Source organism: Silurus meridionalis, chromosome 15 (assembly GCF_014805685.1).
Source record: "Silurus meridionalis isolate SWU-2019-XX chromosome 15, ASM1480568v1, whole genome shotgun sequence".
Lineage (NCBI taxonomy): Eukaryota > Metazoa > Chordata > Actinopteri > Siluriformes > Siluridae > Silurus > Silurus meridionalis.
Genome location: NC_060898.1, coordinates 16,571,899 through 16,599,818, shown reverse-complemented (window position 1 = coordinate 16,599,818; position 27,920 = coordinate 16,571,899). Strand labels below are relative to the sequence as shown.

Genomic DNA, 27,920 nt, shown 5'->3' with positions numbered 1-27,920 from the left:
TTGTATTGGTCCTCCTTTCAGTTCTGACCCGTCGAGCATCAACAGCATTAACTTCTTCAGCAGTTGAGCTACAGGAGCTCGACTGATCGATCGGACCACATGGGGCAGCCTTTGCTTCCCATGTGCTTCAGTGAGCCTTGGCCACCCATGACCCTGTCGCCGGGTTACCACTGTTCCTTCATCGGACCACTTTTGATAGATACTGAGCACTGCAGACCAGTAACACCCCCACAAGAGCTGCAGTTTTGGAGATGCTCTGACCCAGTTGTCTAGACGTCACAATTTGGTCCTTGTGAAACTCACTCAATACTTACGCTTGCCCATTTTTCCTGCTTCTACCACATGGACCTAATGTTCACATTCACGCCATGGTGACGAGATAATCAGTGTTATTCACTTTACCAGTCATAATGTTAGGCCTGATTAGTGTACTAATAACCAGTATTGGTGGTACTAAATGGCGCAATTGTACAGTAAATGCATTAAACAACTATTTGCATTGTTATTACTTTGACTGGAAGAAGTTTTGCAAGAGGCAAGGCATAATCAGAGTGTGTTCATTGAGGTTTGGACACTAACAAGTTTGCTGTGTCCATCATGTTTCAACAGGTGAGCGATGGCAGTCTGACCGTTTTGTCCATCACCCGGCAAGACAGAGGAGCATACACGTGCAGGGCCTACAGCGTGCAGGGAGAGGCCATCCACACCACACGCCTACTCGTCCAAGGTAGCACCGTTTGACCTCAGATTGTTCTAAAAGCACGAGGGTGTGTAGGAATTCGATGATCTAAATACCATGTCTGTAACAATATGCTGCTAGTGTAGATACCTTCTCAGTGATGCGAATGCAGTAGAGCTGTAAAACAGCAGCTAATTGGGCCTACGTGATGTATGAAAGGAGTAATTTGCTGACTGTGAGTGACCTCTTTTACTTTCAGCAGGCCAAAGTCATTGCCATGGAGCAAATATCCCTTATTGTGTGCCTACAAGTGATGGCAGGGACACCAAAAATAGCAATTATTTAGGGTAAAGTTTTGCAGAACACATTTAATTTAGGTCTTTTAGTCATGTGTAGAATCTGCTGCAACTTTAGTTAAGTTGAGTTTATTTTAGTACATTTTAATTGAGTGGAAGGTTTTTACCAGAGCGTCGTGCAATCGAGGCATAATGCAGGCTTAAAGCTCAAAAGCACCAAAGTTGATTTTTAGAAAAATTTTTCTTTTTTATTATTTAAAAAAGATTTAAATATTGAGTATTTGAGGAAATGTACATTCTAGTTTTATTGATTATTAAAGATTAAGCAACTTTTATTCTCTACTCAACTACATTTATGATTTAATATATGTATTTTTTTACCAATTATATTTTAATTGACAATAACTGTTACCAATTACATTTTGTATGCCAGCTTTATCTGCCGTGGCTCATTTATTCTGCAGAAGAGGCCATGTTGTTGAGGCTGTTGTGTTGGTCTTGGTTAGTGCAGTATTATGGCATATAATTTGATTTGTACTGTATTTTAGGAAATCAAACCTCACAAATCAACTGCTTTTGGCTTTTTTACTTAAATGTGTCTTGGTGTTGAGGACTAGTGCATCTTTGAGTCTACGCTCGATATGAGTCAAATACTCAGGTACAGTTATAATCAGATTCAGAACACCTCTGCTGCATTATGATTTCCACACTCATTGTTCTGCTCTCATGCTTTTCTTACCTGAAGAATTTAAAGGCGTTTTTAAAATCTTCTAGTCTGTGAGTCTGAATCATAGCCAATTTGATACTCTTGGTTATTTGTTGTTTTGTTTCGTTTTGTTTTGCAAAAAAAAAAAAAAGGAAAATCGTCTGAGTTGTGTAGAGCTAAAAACATACAAAACAATTCCAACCAACTTGCCAAATGACTCTCACCTGCTTCATGTTGAAAGTTTATTTTTGATTTTGGTTCTTCTTCTCGTGCTGTCCTCAGGGTTTTTCTTCACCATTTCCTCTGATGCTCATTAGAGATAAAGATATAGAATTAAATCTATTATTTAAATATTATGTTCTCATTATTTCTATATAGCTGCTTTGTGATCATTTCCACAAAAAATGTTTTGGAATTGAATATCCTGACCTTCATGGTGAACACGTGCAAATTGTTCTACTGCGAAATTCTGCAACTGCAAAAACTATATAAAAATAATAATAAAATAATAATAATAATACTAAAAATAATAATGTGCTATAGAAAATCATAGTCGAAGATCTAAATATGCTTAGACCACAAACAGACAATGTCATCAGAGGCATATCTATGTATATCTACACAGGCATCTCAAGTTCAGTAGATTATTCACACTGACTGACAGCAAATAGTGAATAAATACAAGAACATGGAATTCAAGTCTCAGAAAGGCCCAACTGACAAGGCTTCATGCATAGCTGTGATGCCCAGAGGATATAACAAGAATCAAACAAAGAACAGAGTAAATACAATCAGTAACAGACTACTGACTGGACCAAACGCAAAAGTCACATGAGAAAATATAAATGAAAGCATTTGGTAAAAAAGCAGTTTATGCTTTAACATAAAAACTCTGGTTAAGCACATTACACACATTGAAACGAGAGAGGGCTCAGCTGAAGAGATGTCTGAGAGTGGAGACTCATTCACTGTGTGGCTTACATAACCCATTCCGCCTGCAATTTTAAGAAGCACAGCAGTGTTCTCAGGGGAATGAATGAAAAGGAAGATGCACACTAGAGTGCTAGATTTAACTGGAGATGCCTGTAATGCTATTGTATTGAAAGGGGTTGCTTCTGTTACCATTATTATATTGTAATGTACTTCGGTGAGTGTGTGTGTGTGTGTGTGTGTGTGTGTGTGTGTGTGTGTGTGGTGGGGTGCACGAGATCATGTTTGTGTTTGTACACGCTCGAGTGGGCGGTTGAACCCTTTTTGGCTGGAGATACTGCTTGTTTGTACACCCTTGTAAATTCTCCCTCTCTCGCTCTCTGTATTGCCAACAGAAGGGAGAATGTGGGGTGTAATATAAATCCCTGAAAGGTAAACTGAGGAGAGCAAGAAACCACACACTAATAATGATATTACATATGAAGCTCTTTCAAGATAACGTTTTGAGGCCGATGGCTGGAATAAAATGTACACTTTTTATTTTTATACTATGATATGTATATATGCACACACAGGTAGCCCCGACTTAAAAGTGACGAAAAGTGTTTGTAAGTCGAAAAGAGTGAGACTTACGTGTCTCAGTCACACAATGCATGACTGCCAGGCATTCTTCTTCTTCTTCTTCTTCTTCTGTTCGCGTTGTTGTCAAATCAGATTTTAAAAGTTTTCTTGAATATATTTAGAATTTCTTTTTTCTTTTTAGATTTTTCTTGCGTTTTTTTTGGTCATGGCCGTGTTCTTATCTCCGAAGATTCATAAGGGCTGACTCTCTGTGATATATATATATATATATATATATATATATATATATATATATATATATATATATATATATATATATATATATATATATATATATATATATATATATATATATATAATTTTGTATATAAGTATGCAAACATAAGGTATCTGTAGATTTCACTGTAATTGGCCATTATAATAGACAATTTAATCAGTATTTAGGTTATATTTCTCCTCCTAATGGGCTTCCAGTGGAGATAGTAATTGGCAGCCAAAATGCTTTGAATCCTACATATTAACTGGCAGCTATGAATAAAAACAAATTGCTTTAGGTCACTAAATCTGCTTGCTTTTGACCGATATGTATTATGCTCACAGCTGATGTGGTCATATAACCTAGGAAGAGAAAGCTTATAAATTATAGATTTACACTGTAAAATATTTTAATGTTTCTAAATGAAAAAGACAATGTATGTACCTGTAGGTTGTATTATTGTTAAATAATATCTGTTTTTCATTTTGGTTTGCAGGACCTCCATTTATTGTCCTCCCTCCAGAGAACATAACCGTGAACATATCCCAGGATGCATTCTTTACCTGTCAGGCTGAGGCGTATCCTGGCAACATGACCTACACCTGGTTCTGGGAGGAAGATAATGTCTTCTTCAAGAAGTAAAGTTATGATCGGGTTCATTATTGAATTGCATGTGTTTTGCTGTTGTGCTGTGGGGAGAGTTCGCTCTGTACATTGCGATCATCGTCATTCAGGCTTCAGGATTGCTGGTAGGGTTACATCAATGTGTGCTACTTTTAAAGGAAATAATCATTCATTTACCCGGTCAGCAAAGACTTTTAAGATAGTGGATGTTTCCTTCAATAATGCGTAAACATCATCAGGCTAAGTTACCTTTAAAAAAACGGAATTATCACCTCTCTAACTTTAACCTTTGGCAAATTTTGAGAAGCCTACATCAGTACCTGACTTTACTAACACTCTTGTGGCTGATGAATACATACACAAGCACACTCCAAAATCTAGTAAAACATCTTCCCAGAAGAGTGGAGGTTATTATAACAGCAAATGGGGACTAAATGTAAAATGGGATGTTCAAAGTACACATATGAATCTTGGTCAGGTGTCTACTAACATTTGTCTTTATAGTGAATGAAGAAATGAACGCTGTTAAAGCACATATTGTTTGTTCATAGTCCTTACTGTATACTGTATTATCTGATACTGCTTTTGCAGTGTCTGTTTTAATATCTGGGTCATTCTTTGTCAACCCGACATATGGTGAAACTGACGTTTTAGGTCTATTAAGTATAATTCTGAAAACTTCATCTTTTTAGAACGGAAACATTTCTCTGTTGGACAGATCAAAACCACAAGTATCTCTAATGGAGAAAATTACATTTAAAGACTGAGTTATAGGCGCAGGAGCATCACTGATATTTTGACAGCGAGTTGGTTACTGAATTAATTCGAGTTGTTCACTTTGCTGCAAAACATACATACATCGAAATCAATCTACTTGATCAATGTAATATTACATTTTAGGGTTTTAGAAAAATATAGGCATAGTGACTTTTTTCGTATAAACTACTACAGGAAGAAATTCATAGCCAATTTAAAAAGTAAAAAAAAAAAAAAAAAGCAATCCGATGTTGTTTTTGTAAAATTTCCATGAATTTGTTTGTCAGAATTCTGCCACATTGACATCCATTAGGTTTTTAACTGTTTGGGGTTTTAGAAAAAAGTTTGGCAGAGTAACATTTTATGTAAACCACTACAGAAAGAAACTCAAAGCCAATTTAATAAGAAACTAATTTTTTTTGTAAAACTTGCATGAAATTGTTGTCAGAACTTGACATCTATTGGGTTTTCTCAGGCTATCACACACATACACACACACACACACACAAGCATAGAGGTGTATTACGTTACATCTTATAGTAAGAATTTTGTTGTAAATATATAAAGTCTTGTTGCATGTATTTAGAAAGTCATAAACCTGCTCTTAAATTAGCACCAATACACAACCAAATCTGAAGCATTGCTGATTGGATTACACTTCCTGTGTGTGTGTTTCTGGCTCATCGTTTCATTGTACACGTGCGTCAGTGTATCTGCTTTTAAACCATACAACCTTAGAACATTTCCCAAAACATTTTGTTCTGTCTCAAAAATGATGAAGTCATGCTTATAATAGTCTAGACATTGTGCTACTGAACATTTAAATGTCAGCTGTTATTTGATCTGCATGGTTTAGTAAAGACTGTCTAGTAGCAGGGTTTGTTTTATTTCCACAAGGCAAAAATGAGCCACTATATTATATTTCTCAGGCTATTGTACAAGTGGAATTAAAACAACTGATCTTTATATGCAGTAGGTACAGTACACTTGATGGACAGAAGTATATTAACAGTGCTATAAGTATGAATGAATCACACTAGTACTTTAAATGTTCTCATCTCAGTCATTTTTTTATTAAAGCAGAATTAAAGGTCATCTAAGCACCGATTTAGGTTTGATCCCAGTTTGAGTTCACTCATATTTACAAGCCAGGGTGAGCAGTGATCCAGGTGTGATACTGGTCTGAGCTTATTTATGTGCCAATCTGATCTTTATTGACCAGTCTAATCTCTGTCTGAGCGTGAGATTGCTCGGGCTGCACTCAGACATCCTCTCTTCCTTTATTCTTGCTCTCCTGACAGCATGGAGCTTGTGTCATCATGCACTTCACTAGCACCGCTTATAAGTAGTGTAGCATTGAGCTATCCTAAACTCCCTCATGCATGGCCTGTACATGCCATAGAAAAAAGGCTTTTATGCCCCTTAAAAAAAAAGTTTTTTTTCTCTCCACTCTCTGCTGGAAGCACAATGCAGGAGAGTGACAGAAAGCTGGGGCATGAATAAAGCTCACTCGGCTGTTCTGTTTTAGATTTCCCAGGATATCCCAGCTGGAGTCTTCCTAGTTTTTTTTAAGGAAACGGTTTGGCTGGAATTTAGACATTTAGATAACATTGCATGCTGTCTAGCTGGGTGAATGATGTAGTCGTGGCTAAAATATCACCTTAAATACAAGAAATAACTTCCTCAGTCCACCTCCTCTTCTAAGGTACTATCACAGAGATTTTTTAAATGATCCAGGACACAGGATGATCTACTGTCCTCAATACAGTAAAGAAAACGTAGCTATTGTAACATTGCGATGTTGTGTATGTAGTCACTGTAAGAACTTAACCTTTTTTGTTTGTTCGTTTGTTATTTTTATATGAAATGTAAAATTTTTTCACATCATATGACTCGCTTAAAAGGAATAAAACAAGTCAGGGTATGCTGTAACAGGTAAATAATCAGCAGATGTGTGGAGTGTAAAAGCGGATTATTTTGCTATAGCAGCATGTCCTAAAGTATTTTAAAAATCTTGTACCCCAGCAATTTATTTGACAGCATTCTTTGTTTATTAATTTTAGGATTAATTTAGCATCTTGTACATTTTCTTTATTTACACAGGTAGCTTGTCTGTAAAACTAAAGTCAGTTCCTGTTATCACTTACATTATAGCACCTGTAAAGCCAAATCCTCACCAGCCGCTGATAAAGTAAAGAAACAGATCTGGTGTGTGTTACTGGAAACCCGCTTACAGTTACAGCTTTGACTCGTTCCAAACGTGATAAACATTTCACAGAAAACCTCACCATATCAACATTACCTTTTGTGAAATCTGTTTATGTGGATTGTTCGCCATAGAATTCCCTGTAGTATACTATACTGTCAAAAGTATTGGGTCACCTAGTTATAGGTATGGTATGTGATTTTGTTTACATTTCATTCCACATTTAGTCTCAATTTGCTCTTATAATTCCCTCCACTATTCTTGGAAGCTGTTCCACTAGATTTTGGAGTGTGCAAGGGATTTACGAAAGGCAGGTACTGATGTAGATGAGGAGGTCTGGGGTGCAGTCAGTGTTCCAATTCTTTCAAAGGTGTTCAGTAGGGTAGAGATCAGAGCTCTATAGCAGGCCACTCAAGATCTTCCTCTCCAAAGCATGTACACCAGATTTTAAGAAGCTCACTTTGTGCACAAAGGCATTGCCATGCTGAAACAGGTTTGGGTTCAAAGTTCACATGAAAGCAAAATTTTATTATAGCGCATCTAAAGACGACCTGTAGAATTGAGTGCCTCCAGCTTTGTGGTACGGTTTGGAAGAGAAACAGATATAGCAGGAAAGGTCAGGTGACCCAATACTTTTGGCAGTATAGTGTATAATACTGAGATTTGAATTACAGCACAATAATTACTCAACTCTGTTCAAATCTGCTGTTAAGGAAATCGGATTAACACTGTTTGACTATTCAGATTTAAAATTCAACTGAATTGTGTTATTGTGAAGGGAAGTGGCAACTTAATCGTTAAGGCTCTGGGTTTCTGATTAGAAGGTCAAGAGTTCAAGCTCCAGCATCGCCAAACTGCCACTCTTGGGCCCTTGAGCAATTCCCTTACCCCTCTATGCTGCAAGGGTGCATTTTCATGGCTGGACCCTGCACTTTGACCCCAGCTTTCTAACATTGCTAGAGTATGAGAAATATAAATAAATCGATCATTGTATGTTGATATGTAATTTTTTAAGATGCTGAAGAGAGTTTTTCAAAAAATAGAGTTTTTGTTTTACATGAGTATATTATTTTATTCCTATATGGCAAAGAGAACTTTACTTTACTTTACTGATTCTGTCTTTTTTTCTTTTTTTTTTTTTACCGAAACCTCTGTTTCTCCAGTGATCTAAAGCGCAGAGTGAGCATCCTGATCGATGGCTCTCTCATCATCGCCCAGGTGAAGCCTGAGGATGCCGGAAAATACACTTGCAGCCCCAGTAATAGCCTTGGACGGCCCCCTACTGCATCAGCATACCTGACAGTGCAATGTGAGTCACACAGTCAATTTTTTTTAGGCTCATCTGGTGGGACATATATTTATACTTAGCCCCCAGGCAGACATTTATGTAGTTGTATAGTCGATGTTTGCTAAGCTACAAATGTTAAATGTATAGGATGGTAGTAGAAGCAGGACAGCATTTCAGCAACACACGGTTATGACTGACTATAAAGTGAATAAGAACGTTTTTAATAAAATGTAGAACATTAGGACTTTATTATTAAAGGTGCTCTGATATACAGTTGATTAAATGAAATAAAATCCAAAAAGATATTATATTATAGCAAAATGCTCAGGTGGTATGTGGCTTGATTCAAAGCACATCTATTGTTATTGTTTTATTCTTCATTCTAAAAATGATTTTTAATGAATAAAATAAGGATATGCTTTTTTTCATTACTAGGTCATTTGATGATGCAAAAATAAGATAGTTCTTGTTATCATTTATTTGGGAACAGATATAAACAGCTTCGTTCTTTTTCTTGCTTTATTAAAACAAAACATAAAAACAAAAAAAAACATATGGAGTTGTTTGTGCTTAACAAGTCATTTTAATGTTTCATAAAACTTCCTGATCATTAGAAAGTCCTGACATATACAGTATAATCCAACCTACAAAATCATTTTGTATATGGATAAAAGTGTTGGGACACCTGACTTTTTTTTCCAGCCATACGTGGATCCTCCCCAAACTGTTACCACAAAGTTGTATAGAATAACTTTTAATGCAGAGCATTCATTTTTTCCTTCTGTTGAACTAGGAAACCTAAATCTGCTCTAGCATGACAATGCTCCTCTGCACAAAGCCAGCTCCAAGAACATACATGGGTTAGAGTGGAAGATCTGCTACAGAGATCTGACCTCAACCATTTTGTACACTTTTGGAATGAATTGGAACACTGACTACACCTCAGACCTTTTCCTTCTACATCATGATCTGCCTTTACTAACACCATTGTGGCTGAATAAACACAAATCTCTGAAATCTGTTGGAACACTTTCTCAGAAGAGTGGAGGTTATTAGAACAGCAGACGGGGACTAAATGTGGAACAGGATGTTCAAGAATCACATACAAATCCAATAGTCAGGTGTCCACAAACCTTTGTCCATATAGCATATAACAAATACACCATGATTTATATGCTGAGTTAGATTTTTCACTTAGTTTTAATGGGTAATTTTTTTTTGCCTCTTGATTAGCTTCTATGTACACCTTGTAGCACCATGCCCCTTGTGCACCCCTGTCATTGTCCCCATATTGGACTCTTTGCTTCAGCCCACCACTTTCTATTTGGAGTTTGCAGATTGGAATGAGTCGTTTGTCCCCTGGAGTCCGGGCTTGAAATGAAACAGTGACCTTGAGTCTATAAGCCACTGGACCAGTCAGTCATGGCTCATGTACTCAACACTGATAGACATGTGTAAAGGAATTGCGTGATGTGGTCAATCGCTGCAGGAAGCTTTTGTTCCCAAAGCTTTTGTGGCAGACAAGCGAGCACTGGAACTGTCCAGAGAAGACATGCTATTGGTGGTGACTGTGGTATCCACGGCAACAGACATTTTGAACTCCTTCAGTATCAGATTGGCTTGTGCTGGTTTGGGAAGAGAGGGAAAGAGAGAGTGAGAGCGAGAGAGGGAAAAGGGATTACCTCATAGTTTAGCTGAGCTGAGGCTGAGAATAAGAGAGAGAGAGAAAGAAAAAGCACATTTTACCCGGAGCTCATCCTCCTCATACTTTGCATGTTTAATCAAGCTGATCAGCAACACACTAGGGCTGATTTCTTTATCATTACCCAATATCATCTCGTGCTGAACGAATTAACAGCTGGCATTTTTATAGACTTTAACGATAAGACCAGGTTTTTCGCTATCTAGCTTCCTATTCCCCTGTCCTCCGGGGTGTCTAATCTTCGTCTACGTCAGCCCAGATCGACCGCCCCAAACCGGTCTCATCCACCAGCACTTAGCGTGGACACCCTGCACATGTGGAGCGAGAAGGAGAGAAAGAAACAGGAGGGGGAGATGTGGATAGGGTGACATCATCCTATGTGGAAACCCTCTTTTCTGCAGTGACGTCACCTGCAGACACTTGGCAGCAGAAGCAGCGTGGGTGCTGGCGACCCCAATAGACGACTGGCAGCACTGCACTCCGCACGCCGTTCTACATTTAGCACACGCTCGTATTCGACACTTCTTAACTTCTCGTTTCTCTGCTCTATCCGTCTGTCCCTATGCTCTGCACATGCTGGTTTCTCCTTCTCCTCACTTTCCACCCCCAACCTTCCTTCTACGTTGTCTAAGAATAGAGCCGGGCATTTTGCCAACAATAAAGATGGATCAGTGGATTCCTTCACACCGGAGAGCTACACTAGGCTGTGATTAGGAGGTGTGAGATGAAAGGCAGTGATACCCAACCTGAATTTCAGCTGGTATAATCATAGTTACAATGCAGATATTATGTAGCTCAGTTCTTTTTTTTATTTTATAATGAATATGGCACAGTTTTTTGACAGAAAGAATCATCTTAATTGAGAACACTGGCCATGAAGCTCTGTCTTCTTTAAATCATTTTTTGCGCTTCGAAATGCAATACAATCTTTTTTTTTTTTTTATGACCGATAAAATGATGTCCAGAACTTTAGTCAAGTCGCTCAGGCAAATCAAATTTAGGTTCTTTTTTTTTATTTCTCATCCTGACATAGTGAAGTCAAGAAAAATGAGGATGAAAACCAGAACTGTAGCAGGTCAGAGGAAGAACTGTGTGGATTTAGAGCAGCAAAGAGATGGCATGTCTGCTTACTTTCAACAGAAACTCTAGTTTTTGTTGCAGATTCCTGCACTGTATGCTCTTTTTGAAGAACATAATCTATGGCAAATTCTTCATTTTCAAAGCAAGGTAACTTGTATTGTTACTATGGCAACCAGTGTTAATTGGGTTAATTGGCTTTACCTTGCTGTGAATACAAGGTTTTTCATGCATGGTATTAAAACTTCAAATTCATGCCATGCAATCCAAAAGTCAAGTATCGCCTTATGCAGTTGAGCCTATGAGCCCTTACTTAGGATCATAACTTGGGACATAATAAATAATTTCTCTATACAGTTACATTCATCTGTTTATCCTATTTTCAGTGCTCAATTACATAGCTCTTTGTGTATATTGACTCACTCTGCAATTCATCACATTTCATCCCTAAGTGAACAAGGATTTTGTGAGTGTGCTTGTGCTGGAATTTTGTAAAGGATTCTTGCAATTGAAAAGGTACTAGAGAAACGTTTTTTTTGTTGGGGGGGGTATGTCGTTTCTGTAACTGCACTGCGACAGGTTCTAAAAATTCTTACTTTCTACAATAGTCGAATACAATTTCGCAGACGATTTTTAGAAATATAACGTTTGGCTTAAAATTTGAAAGCGTTTTTACAGTCGAAGCATCTTTACTGAGGAATGCCCAAATTGACGTGAGATAGTTGTCGGACCTTTGGGATCCGTTCATGGTAGCAAAGCAAAATTACCCATGTGGCTGTAGTGTGTATGAAATGTCACTTACTTACTATTCATTTCTTGTTTATAGGATCGCTGTATAAAAATCTCACGGTTTTACTGAATATCAGCACATCTATATTTACCCATGGCCAGATTACAGGTGTCCTGAAATTCAGTATAACTTCTCTCTTTCTCGTGTAATATCGATTAATTGTCCGGCACAATTGATGTTTTTTGAAACAGGATACACTCACTATCAGAGACTGTTTCTCACATTAACCTGCACTTGACTAGACATATCAGTACTGACTAAATACCATTGGTTCAGTACCGGATGACTGCTTTGTCCTAAATACCTTAAACATTTATTTTTCTAAACTTTCTTGCTCTCCTACATGTTTATTTGGCAGACCCTGCCCGTGTGGTGAACATGCCACCCGTCATTAATGTGGCCATCGGACTGCCGGGGTACATCCGCTGCCCGGTGGATGCCAACCCACCTGTCACTTCAGTGAAGTGGAAAAAAGACGGTCTGCCTCTCCGGATAGAGAAGGTTAGTCAAAAACTAGTCTCGTGCTCATCCACGTTCGTTTGTATAACATTGACATAAGCTCTAGATTGTAGAACTAGGCGTTGGGAATAGTTTGGAAGCTTTTCAAACACACTGTGTGAGGTGGAACTGACTCAGGGTTAGTATCATGTTCTCAAAGGTTGATGATTCACTGCTGATTCAGAGAATGTGCATAATATTATTATGGCCTGCTGGAAATGGGAACATTCATTCATTCCTTTTTCACTTTGTTCCTATTTCCTGTGCTTCAAGTAATAGTACAGTACTTCCTGTTTCAGTACCCGGGCTGGAGCCAAATGGAGGATGGGAGCATTCGAGTGGCCGAGGTGACAGAGGACTCTCTTGGCACCTACGCCTGCGTGCCTTACAACGCCCTGGGTACCATGGGACAGTCCCCTTCCGCCCCCCTGGTGCTAAAGGTGCTTGCACATGGAAGTCATCTGTGGCCCTGTATCATTAGCCAGTCTGCCTTCCTGTGTCATTACTTGATTTGTGTTTCAATGTATCATTTCTCTATCTGCATCCCGGAGTCCTGACTTAATTTGCATACCTTTTGTCTTTGTTCAGTCTGTGTCTCTGATTTCCTTTCCCTGTTCCACTTTAATTGACAGCAGTACCTGATCCCCCTTCTCTTTAGTATTACCTGATTTGGGTTCTTTATGTTATTAACCAGTTGCCATCCACTGGTGTCTTTTGGATCATTAGACAGTATGTTGGTGTTGCCCTATGCATGCATGCATTCTAAGAACCTGATTTTTCTCTGTTCGTGTGTAGGATCCCCCCAAGTTTCTGGTGGTTCCAGGAGGAGAGTACAGACAGGAGGCAGGTAGAGAGCTAGTCATCCCCTGTGAGGCAGAAGGAGACCCATTTCCCAACATAACATGGAGGAAGGTAACATTATGTACTTTTATGGTTTTTTTAATATATATTACATGGTAAAGCAATCTGTGCCTTTCGTGTTCCAGTCTATCAAAACTGACATTGTAATTCATTAAATGTTTAAAAGCTTTTCTCCTCTCTTCCCTTTTCCTTCTTCTGTTCCGAACTTTTTAATTTCTTGTATTCTCTCTTTCTCTCTCTCTCTCTCTCTCTCTCTCTCTCTGGCAAAGGTAGGGAAGCCCAGCAGGGGCAAGCACAACGTCCTACCAAGAGGCAGCTTACAGTTCAAATCTCTCAGCAAGGAGGACCATGGGGAGTGGGAGTGTGTCGCTTCCAATGTTGCCACGAGCATCACTGCCAGCACGCGCCTCCTCGTAATCGGTAGGAGCCCGCACACCTAGTGACTCACGCAAATGACGTACCGGTGTGGGTTAGCGCTGCATTGCCTGTGTAATGAACAAGTTTGTTTAGGGTAGAGGACGATGCCGACTCACTCAGATGCCATTGTCCAGATCAACGTACAAAAGGGCTTTGAGTCTCTATCAATGAATAAATCTACACTGGAACGCTAGATTACAAACTTAAGATAAATCCGTCCACAACTCTTGAGAGTTTTTTTTTTCAGTTTCAAAACCGGATCATTCCATGGACACGGTTTGAATATCCAAAGCTCTGTTTGTTAGCCACAGTGCCTTGGCAGGAGTAATTTGTCAGGTCAGCGGTGCACAGCGTTTCCATTTGAATATTACAGATGAGTAAGTGTTTACTTTATCTGAAAGACTACACAAGAAGCTACACGGTCTAATGTGTGAGAGCTTTATTTTGGCTGAATGAAAGCACTACACAGAGCTGAGGTTGGTTTCATGGACAGCAGCTTTGTTTTCACTTTGCTGCCCAGTGGTCTTGTTGGTAGTACACTGTGGTCCCTGCTGTTTGTAAATGCAAATAGACCGGGCACTTTGATGGGAACTCTGAATAGCCTGCCTGGCAGCATTTACCCTGCTAATTTGCAGGCGTTTAACAGTAGCTCTTTGCCAGCTTGTCTCTTGTCTTTGCCACTTATCTATTAAATATTGTTTTTCCCTGAATATCCACCAGGTGTTTGTGTCCTACACAAGGCATTCTATTTAGCTGACTTTTAAGGCACATTTTGTGTAAGTGATTCTTAAACATGCCGTTTGTAGGACAAGCCTACTAATCTCAGCTAAAAGAGATAACAGCGTAAATGAATCACTCAGTGTCTGTCTGCAGTTCTCTTTCTGCTCATCTGTCTGATTAAAAATGTCATCCTCCATCAAAAAATGTCAAGAATGAGATGAAATCTCGAAACGTGTTAAGTGTTGAAATGACTGTTTTTACGTTGTATGTTTTGATACCTTTTCGCAGGCACAAGCCCTCACGCCCCCAAAAACATCCATGTTTCGGTCTCGACGACCTCAGCCAACGTCTCATGGGAGCCAAGCTATGACGGTGGCTTCGAGCAGACATTCTCAGTCTGGTACGGCCATGTGTGAGTGATCCCAGCATGCTTTGCTTTTTTGCTTCCTTTCCTAACTTCGGGGAGGAGTGTTCATCTGGGATCGCTGGCCAGGGGTGGGCAAAAGTGATCCTTGATCAGTGCTCTGGCTCTGAAAGATTTTGCTACATGGCTGCTGTTGCTGAGCAGATGTTGGCGTTGAATGAGGTTTGGAATTGGTAATCTGGCAGAACTGGACTAGTACTAAAAATGAATAATTCCTACTGGATTAAATATAAATTAATGAATATAATAGGAACGACTGGGATCTTCTTTTAAACGAGTATGACATCTTAGTTTACCGATCTTAGTACAATAATTACATATTATAAATGTAATCACTGTAGTCAGTTTGAGTCGGAGTCTGAGTTTAAAAAGATGCACTGGGGTCATTTTAGGCAGTTCTATGCCAGCCGTGATTATTTGGAAACTGCTGGTGCATAACCATAAAGCCGTGTCAAAAAGAACGACCAGACACGACCCTTAATGGCGATGTTACGCATACAAATCGGCGTATTAAAAAGAGGCGGCTGTTGTAGGATAGTGCGTAATTAGTCCTGCCTTAAAACACTTCATCCCAGTGAAATGTAATAATATATTCAGATTATTTGGTTCTTTGGAGGGCATGAGCAAATTTCTAATTGAACATGAAGAATCTTTTACACGATGCATAGTAACATAGCCCCCCAAAAAAAGCCATAAAAATTATTTAATTAGTATATTTTATTTAAAAAATAAATAATTGCAAATCTAAAAAAATTAATATTATATATCAACTGCAGGGTACTTAAGTAAGAACTGTTTGTAAAGAAAATGTTCCTGAGAGTATGCAATGTTTTGTACCAAATTCCTAATAGCATAATGTGTGCTGTTTATTTAAAAGCATTAGTATTTGGCCAAATGTTTGTGGTCTCCTGACCCTCATACCCATGTGTGATTGTTTTTCACCCCACAGATTTGGAAGCACACGATTGTATAAAATATATTTGTATGCTATAGCTTTACAATTTCTCTTCACAGGGGCACGTTCCAGCATTACAGTGCTCTGGTAAATGCACAACGCTCTCCAGGTCTTTTCACTATCAGTATTGACCTCACTGATGCTTTGTGGCCCCATAACTGTGCTCTAAACTCTAAAGCCTTCCCAGAAAAGTGAATGTTATCCTAATAAAAGCATGTGGACCAAATCTGAATAAAAAGAACATGTGGGTGATATGGTTGGGTGTCTACAAACCTTAACCATATAGTGTAGGTGATGTCCGAATGGCCCAGACAAACATACTCTATCAAGTTGATTTGGAAATATACGTGAATTTGACATGAGTTCTCTCACAATCCAGTAAAACAGACAAGTTGTGCCACAGTAAGTGAAGACGTACCTTCCTGGATGTAAGTATAGCAAAAACAATTGACCTTTTTTTTCCAAACGTGAGAACATGTAAGAGGCTAGCAATGTCGTATCTGTATTATATGCGTTATGGTCACGGAGCAGATCGTGTGTTAGAAGAGATTATTAAGTGCTTGAATGTTTTTTTTTGTTTGCCCGGAGAATGACCAGATCCATCTAAGCCAAGCTGTTGCCTGGGCTTATTAAACTAGCAGCACGCTTTGTGGCTGACCTGCCTCCATTTTTCCTTGCTCTCTATCCTGTGCCTGTTGCCTGCGCTTGCCCCCGGCTCCGCTGCTGAGCTTCTGTACTTGCCAATGATATTCAGCACGAATATCAGCATTCTATAGCTCTGTGTTCTTCCTTTTCTATAGAATGGAAATTTGCTTCACATTGCACTTGCGAAAGTTGTTTTTGTGGTTTCAAGCAGGTACAGAAAGGATGACATGAAATAAAATCTTGTTTGTGAACCAATCATTTAATGATCCTTTTGTAACTAGCTAGCAGAGACAATGTGAGTACAGAACTGACAGGTTAGCTTCAGCTGTTTAACCTGCTGATGAATTGTTTGTAAGATATAGTTAGGCTGGAGCTAGCTAGCATGCTAGCAAGTATAGTAGCACAGTAACATTGGATGAAGTTTCAATTCGTATTTATATTTCATCTCTCCTCATTTTGTGTGAATCTTTATTGTGTGTATTTTCTTGATTACCTTTTATGATTAGCTTTCGGATAGGGCTAATTTCGGCTTTCGGATATGGCTTGTTATGCTACGGTCTAGCCTTCATACTTCTTCGAATCAGTTATTGTGCATACTCGTTAAACAATTCTTAATACTGTTTATGCAGTAAACCAAACACCCTCTTATGCAAAAATATAATAAAAACATTATTTTGCCTTTTTCACCCCTCATTTATAACATGACTGTCTAGTTTTATAATATTCTTATTCACACTGCGGTAGCTACCAGTCACACAGCAGTTTTAGGTGGTATGATTGTCATTTAGCCCTAAAAGCTTAGTAACCGGAGAGATCTCGAAAGTGCAGTTTGCAGTAAAGTGAAGCAATGGAAGCCTGTGAAAGGCCATCCATGCTGGTTTATGCGATTGTGTGTAATTAAGAGGCAATCACGGTCACTGACTGTGGATACCATCAGCATTCACTCTGCAAGGCTCTGACCTCCAATCAGATTAAGACCACACACGTAATCTCGGAGTCCTTCCAATAATACAGCGTAATTACAAACACACTAGTACACACGTATACAAAGGGCACTTTTGCTTCGTGGAGCAGCTGTTTGTGTGGCATCACGCCAATATATCCCCATGCCACACGCTAAAAAAACAGCTTTAGGATAAGAAGAGACCGGAGTGTTCGTCCTTCTCGCTGCAAGCTGCGTTCTGTTCACCTTTCCGCCTCATTCTGGCTCCGGCATATACTGGCCTGATTTGTAAGCAGCAGGTTCCCTACTGAGCGCCGGCCAATGCCAAGAAATGACTAAAGGTGTCGGTGGAAGAGAGAAGCTCAATGACTCATACTTTAAAGGTTCTGTATGAATCGACTTCCTCTCTAACCTTTAAAGATGCCCTCTGTGGCTCTGCGCAGCACTCTATGCCAGACCGATTGATGTAGGCACTTGGCATGTTGCTGCCATTTCCGGTACATCGGACAAACGCTAACAGCTGAAAATTGTGCCGGTGTGTGTAACTTTTACACGGATATGACTCACATCAAAATTTCATACTGTGAATGAAACGTGTAAGGAAGAAGAATTGTAGAAAGCAACATTGCATTATTAGTGATATAATAATGTTTTAATCAAGAGTGAATAATTCCTTATTTAAAATCACTGTACAGTTCAATATATTTTAAAGTATCTCTACTTTTTCATTTTGGAAAACTTAAATTTTTACTTCACAACATTTTAATGCATAATTTCTTACTTTTCATGAAAACCTGTCTCACTGTGTGCCTGTAACATTAGAAAACACTCACATGACCAAGGTATGATATGCACGATACAGCAATAATAAATTGCATAAATGATTCAAATATAGTATTAATGGATCTTTTACTTCCGATACGCATTAAGAAGAAACTACTTTTTTTTACCTTATGTACTTGTTAAACAACCAGTGGAAAAAATCACTGCATTTTTTTTTTTATATCTGAGTAAAGAAAGGATGTAAATAAATGTGTGTTGCGTTGACGGTTTTCTATTCACCTCTTTCATATTTATTTATTTATATTTGTAATTAAAATGGTCAAACAGAAATGCACTCTGCGTTAATGGCAAGCTCATGAAATTAGTGCCGTTAAAATGAATTTGCGTTGAAAATGAATCTTGACAGCCTGATCAGCCATAACATTATGACCACCTGCCTAATATTGTGTTGGTCCCCCTTTTCCTGCCAAAACAGTTCTGAACTGTCGTGCGTTAACACCATTAACTTCTTCAACATTTTGAGCTACAGGAGCCCATCTGTTGGATCAGACCTCACGCCCCAGCCTTCGCTCCCCACATGCAACAATCAGCCTCAACCCCCCATGACCCTGTCGCCAGTTCACCACTGTTCTTTCCTTGGACCACTTTTGATAGACTTTTGATACTGACCACTGCAGACCAGTAATACCCCCACAAGAGCTGCAGTTTTGGAGATGCTCTGACCCAGTCGTCTAGCCGTCATAATTTAACCCTTGTCAAACTCGCTCAATATTTACGTTTGCCCATTTTTCCTGCTTCTAACACGTCAACTTTGAGGGCAAAATGTTGACTTGCTACCTAATATTTCCCACCCGCTAACAGCTGCCATGATGAAGAGATAATCAGTGTTGTTCACTTCACCATTCATAATGTCATGATGTCATAACAATATGCCTGGTTTCTGTATATAAATATATTAATGCTTTTGGATAGATGCTCGATGGCCTCAGTGGGTGCAGCTCGAAATCTATTTGGTTAAAGCAACAGCTTTAAGCAACATGTATTTTATGCTACAAGAGCTTGCAGTGCTGACTGTAAAGGGTTAATAAAATGTGATGGCTGAAATCTGATTGGATAGAAACTCCAATGCGAAAAGCTTTAAAATGAAGAGGATGGACTATTGGGAAACATTGAAAACATATTTATGGGCAATAATATATTAAAACGTAAGTCAGTGATTCTGATAGAGTTTAGGCCAGCATGGGAAAGCCTTGCTGGCCCTTATAGACCACCACTAATATATAATATATATGTTGTGTGTTTAGCAGCAGTAGATCTTTAAACACCTCAGTAGACCTGGTGGATTGACAAACAATTCACCAATTTAACCGACAGTTATATGGTCAAAAGTGACATTTAGAAAGGGTACAGTTCAAATAATTGTACATTGAACTTTGGTTCAGAAGGTAAGTATGTCTAATAAATCATTGTGCTGGATAACATTTGTATCTCCACCACACACACTAAATATTATATAGTCAGTGGTGGTCCTAAGGTGATCCCCATTCCGTGGATAGACGAGGTCGATCACGCCTTGACACACAAAAAAATAAGGTAGTTGTATTAATAAAGCGCTTATTTAGTAGACCTTCGCTTTCATGAGGCTGTGACAGAAACATATGAGATAACATCAGCAGAACTGGAAAGCCACTCATACTGTCTCTCTTCCCTCCTCACTCGTCTGGATGAATGACTGTGGTTCGGCTAGTGAAATAAGACCCTGAGCCGTGCATGCGGCAGACAGTATATCAGAGCCGAGCACGCTGACAGTAAGCGCTCAGTAAGCACACTTTGATTCACGTCCGTTACTGGCCCTCAGTCCCATCATACACGCATTCACAGATCTCCACACATGTCTGTCACCTGGATATACGGCTCTGTTTATCAAGAAGAACTGAACTGATTCTACAACCCATCCGAATTTACACTAATGCACTTGCTCTGATTATTGTTCTAATGCACAAAACACATCCTGTTCTTGCTTATCCCAAAGACACTTTTAATAGAAGGAGCGAGGTGCCATGTACAATATGAAGACGTGTTTTGTTTGGCATTGGCAGGCGCATGCCGTTGTTGCTAAGTTAGAAGTCTGGCAAATTTCTCTGCACTTACCCTAAGCTAAATAGGCCTTGTCTTTTTGTCTAGCTGCAGGCAGTACTTTCATCAATACCGTGAGTGACATGGAGATTGTTATCTGAAGAGTGGTGTGTCTGAGTGTGCGTCTATGTGTGCAGGTACAGACCTAAACTTTTTTTTTTATTTCCTGAACCTGTGGCTCCCCCTGCAGGGTGAAGAGGGAGCAGCTGGGCTCGCACGACTGGCTCTCCATGCCCGTGCCGAGCGGACTGCACTGGCTGCTGGTGCAGGGCCTGGAGTCGGAGACGGCCTACCAGTTCAGCGTCCTGGCGCAAAACAAGCTGGGCACGGGCCCCTTCAGCGAGGTCGTCACTGTGAACACTCTAGGTGGGCTGTCTAATAGCATACAGATGTGGCAAATTTTTAGTCAAATACTTCAAAGCATAGTGAGCTGATTGCAAGATAGCGAGGTTTATAAATGACATTTGAGTGAATTTTGGTGATTTATGAATTATGAATGATTAAGAAAATGATGTTGCACGTGCTACATATTTATAATAAATAAACAATATGAAAAATGTTTTGTAAAGTAAAGGTAAACAATGAGGAAATATATATTTACAGAAGGAAGAATGTTTTCCAGTATTTCTTCTGCATTTTTGTATTGGTCGTTTCTGTAGTCCAACAAAGAAAATCAGTCTGAGGAAATGTACAACTAAGTTATGGTTTATGTGAATACTCATCACTCATCTCCATTGTCATGTGTTGACTGGAGGTTAAAACCAGAGTTTTTGTTCACGCAGTATTTCCTATAAGTACCCCCGAACCTCTGGTGCTGCTTACCCCACCACGGTGCCTCACAGCCAACCGGACACAACAGGGAGTCCTGCTAACATGGATCCCTCCAGCCAATCACACGTCGCCGATCGATCATTACATCATGGAGTTCCGCCTCGGTGAGAGGTGGGACGTCCTGGATGATGCAATCCCCGCAGGAGAGACGGAGCTGCTGGCCAGAGATCTGATTCAGGTAAACATGTGACTGATGTCAGCTGACAGGACATTCGACGGTGTAAAGATCCAAAGGGAAATTTGCATACCGTTCTTCAGACATGACAAAAAAGTGCCGAATCATCCTTTTTTTTTTTAAAGCTGCTGTGTCACGAAGCATATTTACATAGTGCTTACACTGCTACATGTTCATCACCAGGGAGTTCCATAAAGACTTCCTGTCACTCTGAATGCCCTGTGATAAAGGTGTTTATGGAGTGGGTTGGTAATGAATTTCAGAAATCTCCACATTAAAAAGAATCTTGGCAACTTTAAAACCGTGGAGCACTTTCTAACGTTTTAATGCTTATACCTATCTTTTACATTTCATCTAATCAACTGTGTTTTTCCATTTCAACACTTACTACTGCTACTATTACTTACTACTAACCCAAATCTGTCTTACGGTGCCCTATACACTCCTTGCATATATGTATATACAGTATGTATATAATCTTGATTATCTTCTTTTTCTTCTTCCTCTTTTTTTTAACTATTATTTTGAATGGGACAGTGACTCAGCAGTTTAATTTTCACACAGATTTCCCCTCATGGTTTCCTCCGGGACTTCCAGTTTTCTTCCACCTTCCAAAAACATGTCAGTATGTGGACTTGCTTCAGAAAATTGCCCCTTATGTGTGAACAACCATATGTGAATGTGTATATTTCACTGCAGTGGAAGGTGTGTTTCTGCCTCACCTCCAGTATCCCAAAGATAAACTATAAATACTTCTATTTCCTCGCTAAGAGCCACAAAATTTGTACTGTTTTACCTCCTAAATCACACCGAAATTGATTCCAGTAATCCGTTTTGAGTGTTTTTTGTTGTCTCGTATGCAGTTAGCATTAAGCTGTTAGCTTGCATGAGCTAATTCGTAAATTGCGTGTGTTTTTTGCAGGAGGTATGGTACGAGTTCAGAGTTATGGCCGTCATGGAGGACCTCATCAGTGAACCGAGTAATGTGGTTGGGGTCTCCAGTACAGGTCAGTGGAAATGCCTTTCTATGCTTTACAACAGTCTCTAAGTCAATTAAATTATACACAAACTACACGTACACAAACTTTATAGACTGTCATGTTACATGTATGTAATTTTATTAGATATTATAAAGTCACAGAGTAAATAAGCTGAGCTGTAGGATTGGTGATGCTCTACTGCCACCTGCTGCAAATAGTGTTGAACTGCAACCATTTGTAGTTCAGCACTTTGTGTTTATTCTTTTCATTCTGCTTGCACACATTTCATCCTTTTTCTTCATACTTACTTTTACATTTTTAAAGAATATCTTTTTGAAAAATACGTGTAAATCTTCTTATAGGAAAAAGAAAGCATCACTGAAGTTGTTTATTGTTCATTGTTGAGTGTTAGCTGGCTAGCTTACTTGGAGTTTTATTTACCGTTGAATGCCTCAGTAGTGTTTTGGCATGAGAATGGCATGATCATAAAATACTCAAGACAGCATGATCTCACTGTCTTATCCACACACATCTGGATTGTAGTATTCGAGTTACAGGCAGAATAAGGAAATAAAACTATAGCATAACATTCTTGGATGTCAAGTTTAGATTTGGCAAATTGTGATAAATATATATTTAGCTTCTTTTGGCACTCCAGATCTCATTAGATGGAGCCATGTTTAGATCTGTATAGGTTTAGGTAAAAAAAAAAAGCACATGCATATATTTTGGGGATGTGGCTTTGGAACACGTTCTCACACACATATGGACACGACTGCCAGGATCCCTTGGCGTCCCTTTTAGATGCACTGGGTACCCTTTTGGCATCGTTTTTCAACGTGCATGAATTACCACAGACTTCAACCCCTTTGGCGTAATTTTTTAACGTGCGTGGTTTCCCATAGACTTTTACACCGGAGCCTGCGGCATTAAAATTTGACGTGTTATGTAAGCAGAATGCCTCGAGGTCATTTTTATCTAGCTCTCTAGCTGATTTTTTCTTTTTTCAAATTCACTCGCTGTCTGATATCAAAGTGCCCAAACTGATATCAAGGTGTACCCAGGGTGTAAAAAAGTGACGCCAAGGGATCCTGACGAACATGTTCATATGTGACGAGTTGGGAGTGAGAATGTGTAGGGCTTTGGAGTTTAAGTTCCAGAGGACGATTACGCTGTCAAAGTCTTTTTTTCCTATATCTAAACCTATCTCTTTCTCTCTCTCTCTCTCTCTCTCTCTCTCTCTCTCTCTCTCTATATATATATATATATATATATATATATATATATATATATATATATATATATATATATATATATATATATATCAATCTTTTCCAGCTGTGATTTCTGTGGAAATTACAAGCAGCATAGCAAATGTTTGACATGTAAAGATCAGAAATGTATAGAATTATACGCTATATGGACACAAGTTTGTGGATCTGTATGTGCTTTTTAAACATCCCATTTTATTATTAGTTCCTATTCACTGTTATAATAACCTAAACTCTTCTGGGTAGATGTTTCTCTAGGATGTGGTTAGGGAATTGTTATGCTGGAACAGGTTTGGTTTTGCTAGTTCAAGTAAAGGAAGATTTTGATGCTACCGCATCCAAAGAAATTTGTGTAGCTCAGTCGAGAAAAGGAGCAGTCACTACACTCCTACACGAGACAAACCACAAGGGGCACAATTCACTTACGCTTATCGACAATTATATTAGTTGACAATAAGTTTAACAGATGCAAGTATACTGAGGAGTAATAAAAATAGAAAAATAGAATACATGACTGTAATGTATAGTGGTTTTCTAAAATAAAAGATCATACTGTCTATAATATTCAATATAGCATCAGAAATTACCTTTTTTTATGTAATGCTACAATGTCTATTGCTTAAATTCTGTCTAATGCTCATAAAAGCCTAAAATGATTCATTATTCTGCTAATTACATGATTCAAGTGCTATAATTATGGTAATGGTCCATTCGATGCAAAATAAGCACATTATGCTAATAGCCTATTTATTCTCAATTTGACATTGATAAAGGTCTGATGTTTATTATATTGTTCATTGTACTATGCAAGTATATTGTTTGACTAAACTGTAATTTAAATTTTTTTGATAAAACCTCTAATAATCTCTCTGAAACAAAAAACATACCCAAACTATGCTGCTGTCTCTGCACCATACTAGTGTTGGCCCTAAGGCTGCCCTTTGTGTGTGTGTGTGTGTGTGTGTGTGTGTGTGTGTGTGTGTCAGATTTCTTCCCAACGCCAGACGTGACAGACGAGGGGCTGGCACGGCCGGTGGTGGCAGGCATCGTGGCCACCATCTGCTTCCTGGCGGCGGCCATCCTCTTCAGCACACTGGCAGCCTGCTTTGTCAACAAGCAACGGCGGCGCAAACTCAAGAGACGACGAGGTGAGTGGCGCCATTGCGGGTCACGCGGCTTTTCCCAGCGCATCTAGGCCTTTGATTTACAAAATAACTTGGTGCAGCCCTCATTAATACACAGCCTAAAATGGGAATGAAAGTATTGGCCTTGATGGTGTTCAGTAGGTTTGAGATCAGGTTTGAGATTAGAGCTCTATAGCAGGCTACGCAAGATCTTCCACTTCATCCCATGTAAACCACCTTTTCATGGACCTGGCTTTGTGCATGGGGGCATTGTCATGCTGGAACAGGTTTGGGTCTCTTTGTTCAAATGAAGTAAAGATTCTACCACATCCAAAAACATCCTATACAATTAATTGCCTCCAGCTTTGTAGTAACATCTATCTGTAAATAAAATTGAAAATATAACGGCATAGATTGACTGATCAATGTCTTTTGAAACATGTTGCAAGATCTTTTAAATAATTACAGTTATAACATCACAGTTATTTAAAAAGGATTACATTTTATAATTGATAAAACATTGTTTATACATTGAATGCTGTGGAATAACTATGAAACTACATATGTCATTCTGACGTTTATAAAAGTCTATGAAGAGTCATTCCTTCAGTCTATCTTTTTTCCCTATAATGGTATAACAAAGTAATAGGAATGATAATAAAAGGCATTGTTACACATCACATATGTGTCCTGAAGACAAAGTTTCAGCTTTACTTAAGAGGCCAGTGCTGACACTGGAGAGTCTTTACTTAAAACCTCCTGAACAGTTTGCTTGAGGAATGTTAGAACAGCTCTCTCTTATAAAACTGTAGAGGCAAAACTCTGTTGATTCTTCTTTTTTCAATATGTCCTTATTGATAGTAATCGTTGGACTTTGCAAACAAAAATGTATACAATATCGTAAAACAATACGGGTATATATATATTTTAAAATCTTTTTGATATATAAAAAAAGCATGATTATTGCATTGAATATGTTTCTTTTTCAGTTTGCAGGTAGGTGTGTAAATACTGTACACACTGGCAGTGTCATGTCTTAAGGCTGTATTTATGTAATTCCTGAGTTGTTTGCTTATAACAGTTTGTCTTTTTTTTTTGTCTTTGGTTTTACCCTCCTTTAAATAGATCCTCCGCTTTCAATAACACACTGCAGAAAAAGCGTGGAGACTCCGTAAGTAACCACTTCATCTTCCACCTCCTCCCTCAATCTCTTCTAATTTAATGAGTGGTGCGTCTGTCCCACTGCTGCAAGCCGACACACAACCAGTTTTTTACAGCTTCTCCAAATGTAATTGCTGGTCTTAGTGAAGCCAGTGGTTTGCTTAAGGTGCTCGAAGAGCAATTCATGTTCATTTTGTTTTAGGTAATAATTTTTATTAAGGCTCCCTTATCTGACATTAATCAACACATTAGTTAACCTGAACAATTTCTGAACTTTGAGCCATCGAGTATTAACAAAGTAACATTCGTAGCTATTTTTATAACTTTTTTTTTTTTTTTTGTTAAATAATTAACGACAATAGAAATATGTAACACACAATAATTTAATTTTGTATCATTTTATATGGACCTACATACATAAAAACAGAATTCAATAAACTGAAAATCTAATAAACCCACATTCCACATTAAAACATAGAAAACAAAACAAATGTTAAAGCAGAAGAAATGTGCCGTTTACAGGAAAAAACAAGGTCATTTGGAAATCAATGGTTGCAACAGGTCTCAAAAAAAATAGTTGAGACAGGGCCATGTTTACCACTTCGTTCCATCACGTCTTCTGTCCGTATACATCTGGGAGCTGAGGAGACCAGTTGCTGAAGTTTTGCGAGAGAAATGTTGTCCCATACGTTTCTGATGCAGAATTCTAGCTGTTGAACAGTTCTGGGTTTCATTTGCTGTATTGTTTGTTCTATGATGCGGCAAATATTTAGCAAATCATTGCATCCTTTTTTTATTTACATTTTACACAGTGTCCCAACTTTTATTGGATTTAGGGTTGTAAATTTAGTTTGTGACTATATAAACAGTGATTGCAATTCTCAAGCTAGCTTGTACTGTATATGCTAACTTTCTTCCTTTTTTTTTTTTTACATTATTTATGGTATGATAATGTTTAGCTTGATAGCATTACTTAAATAATTATTTATTGCACTAAATTGAAAGACAAGAAAAGTACCAAACATTCAAATGTTGAAGCACAAAAAAGTAAAAAAAAAAGCACAAAAAACAAGACAGATGAGAAAACAATGGTACTAAATAAGGTAAAGGTAAACACATTAAGGCAGCAATCCATTGACAGGACAAGAATGGAAACAGATCCAAAATATACACTTAAGCATGGCAATTTAATCAAAAGTGCATGATGTGAAATACCATGCACACCATACAAGAAGTTCTCAGCATGCTGGGAAATGCAACACGTGGAGTATGTGACATAAATAATCTTAGTTAAGTAAACCTTAATCTCAATTGCTACCTTTTTAATCATTGGCCAGACTGCTGAATATTGATCACAGGTTTGTCTGAAAGCATAAATACATACATTTAATTCCAGTCTTATTTGGGTTCTAGATCTGCATCTTGCAGCATCCTTTCCTGGAATAAATAGACATTTTCTATTTTTTATACTATTAAAATCGGTTTTATTATCTTACACATTAGCCAAAATATAAACCTAGTGCTTAAAATGTTTTGACTGGTTTGTTCACGCTCTCTTGTTGCCTTCTGTACTGCACCTTAAGGAGACTCTTGGATGTCATTCAATCAAGATCTGTCTATTAAAATATATATATATATATATATATATATATATATATATATATATATATATATATATATATAGTTGCAATTTGATGATTGGTCCATAAGGTGCTTTTATGCTATTTATAAAAGATTTATTACAATAAACAAAGAAACAATAAATATTAAAACAGTTTGTGCCATATTATGCCATAATTATATCACAGACTTGCCATTCTTGTCTATTTGAAGTCTAATCAAGTTTATACCATAATTACATCATATATATTATATATGACCTATTTATTTTTATCAAAGATATAACTCGAATATGTTTAGAAATATTACACCAAATATAAAATGACTGGCCACTTTAATTAGAACACCTTTATCCATGTTCATTTATGCAGTTATTAGAACAAGACCAGATTATAATTTTTTTAACCTTTATTTCCAACTGTATCTTTTTGGGGGGTTGATTTAGACTTAGATGTTTGGTCTTGGCAGATTGGATTTGAACCTG

The 27,920-nt window shown here is 38.3% G+C and overlaps 1 protein-coding gene across 1 annotated transcript in view; it reads left to right on the top strand.

The window, feature by feature from the left end:
- The window catches only part of igsf9bb (immunoglobulin superfamily, member 9Bb), a 101,991-nt gene that overhangs the window by 52,263 nt on the left and 21,808 nt on the right, over positions 1-27,920 (top strand). The window contains 13 exon segments of the mRNA XM_046868082.1: positions 610-727; positions 3,946-4,087; positions 8,199-8,344; positions 12,251-12,393; positions 12,690-12,830; positions 13,186-13,302; positions 13,521-13,671; positions 14,677-14,788; positions 20,465-20,640; positions 21,057-21,283; positions 22,203-22,287; positions 24,518-24,679; positions 25,781-25,826. Of these exon segments, the coding sequence (XP_046724038.1) occupies positions 610-727; positions 3,946-4,087; positions 8,199-8,344; positions 12,251-12,393; positions 12,690-12,830; positions 13,186-13,302; positions 13,521-13,671; positions 14,677-14,788; positions 20,465-20,640; positions 21,057-21,283; positions 22,203-22,287; positions 24,518-24,679; positions 25,781-25,826 (1,766 nt within the window).